The following is a 9,000-nucleotide window of genomic DNA, read 5'->3' as shown; positions in this document are numbered from 1 at the left end:
TGTTAGCCAGGATGGTCTCGATCTCCTGATCTCGTGATCTGCCCATCTTGGCCTCCCGAAGTGCTAGGATTACAGGCGTGAGCCACTGCACCTGGCGGCTACTTTTTTTTTTTTTTAAGTAGAAACAGGGTTTCATCTTGTTAGCTAGGATGTTCTCGATTTCCTGACCTTGCAATCTGCCCGCCTTGGCCTCCCAAAGTGCTGGGATTACAGGCATGAGCCACCACGTCCAGCCAGAAAAATATATTCTTGTTAACTACTCACTTACCTTGAAGTCCAGCTACCAGTTCATACAGGTAGAGCAGAATATAATTGCTTCATCCTTTCCTTTTATTTACTAGTTTACAAAAATGCGTGTCTCTCCAAGCATTTTCCAAAGGTTTCCCATGAGATTGTTTTTGTTTTGTGTAATTGAGTACTGCATTGGGTTGAATAGTGTTCTCGGAAAATTCATATCCACCCAGTACCTCAGAATGTGACCTTATTTGGAAATAGAGTCTGCAGAGGTAACTGACTACGATGAGGTCACTCTGGAGTAGGGAGAGCCCTAAATCCAAGGCTGATTTTCACAAGAAGAGGAGAGTTGGGGTATGGCAGCTCACGCCTGTAATCTTAACATCAAGGCAGAAGAATTGCTTGAGGCCAGGAGATTGAGACCAGCCTGGGCAACATGGTGAGACCCCATCTCTACAAAAAATAAAATAAAAAGTTACCTGAGGCCCGGCGCAGTGGCTCATGCCTGTAATCCCAGCACTTTGGGAGGTTGAGGCGGGTGGATCACCTGAGATCAGGAGTTCAACACCAGCCTGGCCAACATGGTGAAACCCTGTCTCTACTAATAATACAAAAATTAGCCAGGCGGGGTGGTTCACGCCTGTAATCCCAGCTACTCTGAAGGCTGAGGCAGGAGAATTGCTTGCCAAGGTTGTAGTGAGCCGAGATCACGCTACTGCACTCCAGCCTGGACAACAGAACAAGACCCCGTCTCAAAAATAAATAAATAAAAATAAAAATAAAAAAAACACAATTAGCCAGCTGTGGTAGCATGCACCTGTGGTGTGGTCCCAGTCATGCAGGAGGCTGAGGTGGAAGGACTGCTTGAACCTGGGAGGTCAAGGCTGTAGTGAGCTACGATAATACCAAGGTACTCCAGCCTAGGCCACAGAGTGAGACCCCGTCTCAAGGAAAAATTTTAAAATAAATAAATAAATAGGGCCGGTCACAGTGGCTCACTCCTGTAATGCCAGCACTTTGGGAGGTGGCATTACCTGAGGTGGGTGGATTACCTGAGGTCAGGAGTTTGAGATCAGTCTGGCCAACATGGTGAAACCCCATCTCTACCAAAAATACAAAATTAGCTGGGCGTGGTGGCAAGCGCCTGTAATCCCAGCTACTCGGGAGGCTGAGGCATGAGAATCACTTGAACCTGGGAGGTGGAGGTTGCAGTGAGCCGAGATGGTGCCACTGCACTCCAGCCCAGGTGACAGAGCGAGACTCCATCTCAAAAAAAAAAAAAAATATATTAGCTGCGCACGGTGGCTCACGCCTGTAATCCCAGCACTTTGGGAGGCCCAGGAGGGGGGATTACCTGAGGTCAGAAGTTTGAGACCAGCCTGACCAATATGATGAAACCCTGTCTCTAGTAAAAATATAAAAATTAGCCGGGCATGGTGGCATGGGCCTGTAATCCCAGCTACTTGGGAGGCTGTGACAGGAGAATCGCTTGAACCTAGGAGAAGGAAGTTGCAGTGAACTGAGATCAGGCCATTGCACTCTAGCTGGGGCAACAAGAGTGAAACTCTGTCTGAAAAAAAAAAAATTACAGTTTTAATGTTTCTTCAAATAGTTCCTCTTTTTGTGTGGTTATATCACTAACTAGATATACAGATTTCATTTGCTTTATTTTGCTTTCAGTTTTTATGTATTTTTTAGAAATTTAGTTTTGTTTTACAACTGTGGAAAGTATTTACATGATTCCAAAGTCAAATTCTAAAAACGAAGATACATGCTGGGAAGTATAACTTTTTTTTTTTTTTTTTTTTTTTTTTTTTTGAGACAGAGTCTTGCTCTGTCACCTAGGCTGGAGTGCAGTGGCAATATCTCAACTCACTGCAACCTCCATCTCCTGGGTTCAAGCAATTCTCGTGCCTCAGCCTCCCAAGTAGCTGGGATTACAGGCGCGTACCACTATGCCTGCCTAATTTTTGTATTTTTAGTTGAGACAGGGTTTTGCCATGTTGGCCAGGCTGATCTCCATCTCCTGACCCCAAGTGATCTACCCGCCTCATCCTCCCAAAGTGCTGGGAGGATTACAGGCATAAGCCACTGTGCCCGGCCAAACCACTTTAAAATAAATTTATGGTATATCCTGTCATTTACCTTTCATTACTTTTCATTTCAAATAAAAACACATGTGCTTGTGTATATTTGCATATATGTATAGTATATAACATTTATATATGTATATGTGTTTGTGTACATCTATATATGCATGTGAATATCCTTCAATTTCTTTTTCTTTTTTCTTTTTTTTTTTTTTAGGTGGGGATCTCACTGTGTCACCCAGGCTGGAGTGCAGTGGCATGATCTTGGCTCATTACAAGCTCCACCTCCTGGTCTCAAGCAATCCTCCCACGTCAGATTCCCAAACAGCTGGGACTACAGGTGTATGCCACCACATCTGGCTAATTTTTGTATTGTTTTGTAGAGATGGTATTTCAGGATATTGTCCAGGCTGGTCTCAAACCACCAAGCTCAAGTGATCCTACTGCCTTCGTCTCTCAAAGTGCTGAGATTACAGGTTTGAACCACCATACCTGGCTCCCTCCCTCCCTCCTCTTTCTTTCCTTTCCCTCTTTCTTTTCCCTTTCCTTTCTTCCCTCCCTCCCTCTCTCCTTCCTCCCTTTCTTTTTTTCTTTTCTCTCTTTTTTAATGGAGTTTCACTCTTATTGCTCAGGCTGGAGGACAATGATGCAATCTCAGCCACCACCACCGTGCCTAGCCTAAACTTGCATTCTTCTAAGGATGCAAGGGATCTAACCATGAAAATAGCTACCAATTAGGCCAGGTGTGGTGGCTCACACTTATAATCCCAGCACTTTGGGAGGTCAAGGCAGGAGGATCACTTGAGCCCAGAAGTTCGAGACCAGCCCAGGCAACCTAGCAAGGCCCCATCTCTACAAAAACAAAAACAAACAAACAAACAAATCAGCTGGGTGCAGTAATGTGCATCTGTAATCTCAGCTACTTGGGAGACTGTGCTGGGAGAATCGCTTGAGCTTAAGAGGTTGAGGCTACAGTGAGCTGAGACCATGCCACTGCACTCCAGCCTAGGCAACACAGCCAGATCCTGTCTCAAAAAGAAATGAGGCAGGAGAGGCTGGGCATGGAGGCTCACTTCTCTAATCCCAGCACTTTGGGAGGCTGAGGTGGGCAGATCACTTGAGGTCAGGTCAGGAGTTTGATACCAGCATGGCCAACATGGTGAAACCCCATCTCTACTAAAAATACAAAAATTAGCTGGGCGTGGTGGTGGGCGCCTGTAATCCCAGCTACTCAGGAGGCTAAGGCAGGGGAATCTCTTGAACCTGGGAGGCAGAGGTTGTAGTGAGCCTAGATCTCACCACAGCACTCCAGCCTGGGCAACAGAGCCATATTCTTGTCCCAAAAAAAAAAAAAAAAAAGAAGGCCAGGCGCGGTGGCTCATGCCTGTAATCCCAACACTTTGGGAGGCTGAGGTAGGCGGATCCCGAGATCAGGAGATGGAGACCATCCTGGCTAACACGGTGAAACCCTGTCTCTACTAAAAATACAAAAAAATCAGCCGGGGGTGGTGGCAGGTGCCTGTAGTCCCAGCTACTGGGGAGGCTGAGGCAGGAGAATGGGGTGAACCTGGAAGACGGAGCTTGCAGTGAGCCGAGATTGCGCCACTGCACTCTAGCCTGGGCGACAGAGCGAGACTCTGTCTCAAAAACAAACAAACAAACAAACACAAAACAAGAAAAAGAAAGAAAATAGCTACCACCACTTTCTGGGTGTCCTCTATCTGCCTGGGACTGTGCTAAATGCCGTGTATACCTGATCTCATTTACTTCTCATAAATACCCTGCAGGATGCGTGTCCTTATCCTCATTTTACAGAACCAGGTCACAGGGCACCAAGAACTTGCTAAATGTGAAACCAAGAACTTGCTAAATGTGGCTTCTCTGTGCTTTCCTCACCAGATCATGCTGAAAAGAAAAAAGGTTTGGCTGGGCTCAGTGGCTAATGCCTACAACCCCAGAACTTTGGGAGGCTGAGGCAGGCAGATCACTTGAGGTCAGGAGTTCGAGACCAGCCTGGCTAACCCATGGTGAAACCCTGTCTCTACTAAAAATACAAAAATTAGTGGGGTGTGGTGGTGCTTGCCTGTAATCTCAGCTACTCAAGAGGCTGAGGCAGAATTGCTTGAACTGAAGAGGCAGAGGTTGCAGTGAGCCGAGATAGCGCCATTGCACTCCAGCATGGGTGACAGAGCGAGACTCTATCTCAAAAGAAAGAAAGAAAGAAAAAAAAAAACCTTGACTGTTTCTCTCACCTGAGACACAGTTCTCATAGACAACAGTTCTCTGGAGTGCAATGGCGCGATCTTGGCTCACTCCAGTCTCTGCCTCCTAGGTTCAAATGATTCTCCTGCCTCAGCCTCTTGACTGTAATTACAGTCAGCTGTAATCTCAGCTACTCAGGAGGCTGAATCACTTGAACCCAGGAGGTGGAGGTTGCAGTGAGCCGAGATCGTGCCACTGCACTCCAGCCTGGGTGACAGAGCGAGACTCTGTCTCAAAAAAAAAAAAAATTATTTTTAATAATAATAATTATTGAAGGCCTCGATCTTTCAAAGTGTTGGGATTATAGGCATGAGCCACTGTGTTTGGCTCACACTGATTTATAATTAGTTCTGTCTGTGTTTGTTTCTCAACCCATAATGAGGAAAATGTATTCCCAAAGAGGTTCAGTGACACTGGGCTCAGCTGAATGCTAGTTCAGGAACCTAGGCTAATTTCCCAGCCAGCACTGTAGTTTGGAACAATTAACCTGGATATATCTCAAATATTGTTAGCTTTCCCGGGTGTCTCTTTGACCTCTCACTACATCTCATTACAACAGTCTTCTTACCTTGCCCAGTTTAGCTTTGTGGTAATTTTGCTTGCCATTGTTTATGGCAACCGAATGGCCTGTTAACATAACTCTCTGCCTAGGTAGAAGGATGGCTTGAGGCCAGGGATTCCAGACCAGCCTGGGCAACATAGTGAGAGCCTATCTCTACCAATGATAATAATAATAAATAAATAAAATAAAAATAAAAATAAATTAGCCGAGTATGCGCCAGGCACGGTGGCTCACGCCTGTAAACCCAGCACACTGGGAGGCTGAGGCGGGTGGATCACCTGAGGTTGGGAGTTCAAGACCAGCCTGACCAACATGGAGAAACGCCGTCTCTACTAAAAATACAAAATTAGTCGGGCATGGTGGCGCATGCCTGTAATCCCAGCTACTCAGCAGGCTGAGGCAGGAGAATTGCTTGAACACAGTAGGTGGAGGTTGCGGTGAGCCAAGATCGCACCATTGCACTCCAGCCTGGGCAACAAGAGTGAAACTTTGTCCCCTGCAAAAAAAAAAAAAAAAAAAAAAGTAGCCGAGCATGGTGGCACATATCTGTAGTCCCAGCTATTCAGAAGGCTGTGGCAGGAGAACGGCTTGAGCTAGGGAGGTTCAGGGTGTGGTGAGCTGTGATCATGCCCCTGCACTCCAGAGTGGGCAACATAGCAAGACCCCTCATCTTGAAAAAAATTTTGTAAATGCCACAATGGCATTCAGAGACAAAAAAATGAGTAACCAGGGAGGATAATATATGCATGTGTGTATGACTCTGGGTGTGTGTGTGTGTGTCTATACATATACGTATACCTATCTCTCTATATATAATCACATGTTACCTCAGCCCATCTGGTCTTTCCACATAGTTCAAATAAACAGGACGACACATTTCCCCCAGTGAAAATCTCTACAAGCCTAAGAATAAATTTAGCTGATCTTCAAGCCTATTTACACATTACCAGATTGATTCTGTGTTTTCTGGCAAATGTTCCATCAAAGACTCTACCCTTTAAAATGTTTAAATTATTTGCCTAAATACTGAATAAAGACATTTTCATTCTACTTTTTATCAAGAGGATAGCTTGAAAAACAATAATTCTGAAGCGTGTGTGCTGCGGTGCTCAAGGATAGCATGCAATGTGCACTGAAAGGAAAAAATAGCTTTCAAAAAAATGAAATGAGCTTTTTAATGTCAACAATAAATGTGGCAAAATATAATGCTGCTAAAATCAGGGAAACTAAAGGTTCGTGATTTTTGTTTTTGTTTTGTTTTGAGACAGGGTCTCACTCTGTTTTCCAGACTGGAGTGCAGTGGTGTGATCATACCACACTGCATCCTCGAACTCCTGGGCTCAAGCGATCCTCCCACCTCAGCCTCCCAAGTAACTGGGACCACAGGTGTGCACCACCATGCCCGGCTAGTTTTTTTCACTTTTTGTAGAAACAGGATTTTGCTATGTTGCCCAGGCTGGTCTTGAACTCCTGGGCTCAAAGGATGGACCCGCCTTGGCCTTCCAAATGCTGGGATTACAGGTGTCGGGCACTGAAACCGGCCTATTTTATTTGATTTATTAAAAAAATGCTAATCCCAGTACTTTGGAGGCCGAGGTGGGCAGATCCCCTGAGGTCAGGAGTTTGAGATCAGCCTGGCCAACATGGTGAAACCCCCTCTCTACTAAAAATACAAAAATTAGCCAGGCGTGGTGATATGCACCTGTAATCCCAGCTACTCGGGAGGCTGAGGCAGGAGAATTGCTTAAACCTGGGAGGCAGAGGTTGCAGTGAGCCAAGATGGCGCCACTGCACTCCATCCTGGGCAGTAAGAGCAAAACTGAGTCTTAAAAAAAAAAAAAAAAAAAGCTCCTCAGCAGCATTTTAAATTCTGTTAAAAGCTACATAACATAAGATTTAGCACTGTAGGCCAGGCAGGGTGGCTCACGCCTGTAATCCCAGCACTTTGTGGAAGCCAAGGTGGATAGATCACTTGAGGTCAGGAGTTCGAGACCAGACTGGCCAACATGGTGAACTCCCGTCTCTACTAAAAATACAAAAATGAGCTAGGTGTGGTGACATGCACCTGTAATCCCAGCTACTCGGGAGGCTGAGCCTGGGAAATCACTTGAACCCGGAAGGCGGAGGTTGCAGTGAGCCAAGATCGGGCCATTGCACTCCAGCCTGGGCAACAAGAGCGGAACTCCAACTCAAATGAAAAGAAAAAAGATTTAGTACTGCAACCATTTTTAAATGTATGGTTCAGCGGCATTAAATACATTCACTTTGTCTGCAACCATTGCTACAGTCCATCGCTTCCCTTTGTCTTCATTTTCAAACTCACCAGTAGGGGGCGGACGGAGACAGTGCATCAGCCTCGACCCCACACCTCCTCTCCCGCGCATGCGCATCTTACCTGCAACAAGGTGGCGGGGGCGTGTCCAGGGGGCGGGGCCTCTGGGCCGCGCAGGCGCGTGGCTGGCTTTGTGACGTCAGGCTGCGCGGCCGGGCTGGGACCAGGCGGCGGCTCGCGGAGGCGCTTCTCCGAGCGTGACGTGCGGACTCAGCTCCTCCGCGGCCCGCCCGCCCGCCGGTCTAGCCACCGCCTCCCTCGCTCCGTGAACGCGCCGGGCGAGGGCCAGCAGCCGGGGCGACGCGGCGCGGAGAGGGCGGGCGGGCGGGCTGTGGGAGCGCCGGTCTCTATATGGCGGCGGCTCTGTCGGGCCTGGCTGTCCGGCTCTCACGCTCGGCCGCCGCCCGCTCCTATGGAGTCTTCTGCAAGGGGCTGACTCGCACGCTGCTCATCTTCTTCGACCTGGCGTGGCGGCTGCGCATCAACTTCCCCTACCTCTACATCGTGGCTTCCATGATGCTCAACGTCCGCCTGCAGGTGGGTGAGCCGTGCCCGCCCGACCCCCGGCCCTCCCCGAGCGCCCGTCTCGCCAGCGGGATGCAAACGCCACGGCAGCTGCCACCGCCTGGAAGCTGAGTGTATGCCAAGCACCGTGCATTTTCCCGTGCGACCCCACTTTGGGGAGATCCACTGAGATGGTCCTTATCCCCGTTCTGCAAACGCGGCAGTGGGGGTCAGGTTAAGCGACTTGCCTTGGGGAACGTCCAGCAGCTCGGGAGGTGGGGTCCGAGATTGCATGGGCTGGAAGGGTGTTGAAGAGGACCTTTACTAAATGTTGGGTAAATTTTCTAGTTCCGAAACTTTGCAACCCCCCCCCCCCCCCGCTTTTTTTTAATTGTGAAGACGGGGGTCTCGGCCGGGCGCGGTGGCTCAGGCCTGTAATCCCAGCACTTTGGGAGGCTGAGGCGGGCGGATCACCTTAGGTCGGGAGATAGAGACCAGCCTGACCAACACGGAGAAACCCCGTCTCTACTAAAAATACAAAATTAGCCGGGCGTGGTGGCGCATGCCTGTAATCCCTGCTACTCCCTGCTACTCGGGAGGCTGAGGCAGGAGAATCGCTAGAACCCGGGAGGCGGACGTGAGTCGAGATCGCTCCATTGTGCTCCAGCCTGGGCAGCAAGAGGGAAACTCCGTCTCAAAAAAAAAAAAAAAAAAAGGGGGGGGGGTTCTTACTGTGTTGTCCAGGCCGGTCTCGAACTCCTGGCCTCAAGAGATCCTCCCATCTTGGCCTTCCAGTGCTCAGATTATAGGCATGAACCACCACATCTGGCTTGCAAAGACATTTTATGTTATCCTTGAAACTAAAAATGGATTGGAAGTTAACAGTGTTTTGATAAATGTACCTTACTTATTTTGGCCAGAGGTAGAACTGAGGTGTAAGGGTGAAGACTAGGGAAAATAAAGTGGGAGAGGTAGAAGCACAAAACTTTTCAGAGACCGGGAACCATTCAGCTGAT

At 48.2% G+C, this 9,000-nt stretch overlaps 1 protein-coding gene across 1 annotated transcript; it reads left to right on the top strand.

Annotated features, from left to right (window-relative positions):
* Positions 1-7,616: 7,616 nt before the first annotated feature.
* Positions 7,617-8,391, top strand: LOC113222351 (small integral membrane protein 10-like protein 2A). The gene has a single exon (XM_026451875.2). It carries the CDS (start codon positions 7,832-7,834, stop codon positions 8,114-8,116), a length of 285 nt encoding a protein of 94 aa, XP_026307660.1. The 5' UTR covers positions 7,617-7,831; the 3' UTR covers positions 8,117-8,391.
* Positions 8,392-9,000: the final 609 nt, after the last annotated feature.

Source organism: Piliocolobus tephrosceles, unplaced genomic scaffold (genome assembly GCF_002776525.5).
Source record: "Piliocolobus tephrosceles isolate RC106 unplaced genomic scaffold, ASM277652v3 unscaffolded_30736, whole genome shotgun sequence".
Lineage (NCBI taxonomy): Eukaryota > Metazoa > Chordata > Mammalia > Primates > Cercopithecidae > Piliocolobus > Piliocolobus tephrosceles.
The sequence above is the reverse complement of the archived record's forward strand: the minus strand, read 5'-3'. Positions and strand labels throughout refer to the sequence as shown.

Coding starts and splice junctions, on each gene's coding strand:
- LOC113222351 (XM_026451875.2), top strand. CDS start 7,832: ATGGCGGCGGCTCTGTCGGGCCTGGCTGTCCGGCTCTCACGCTCGGCC.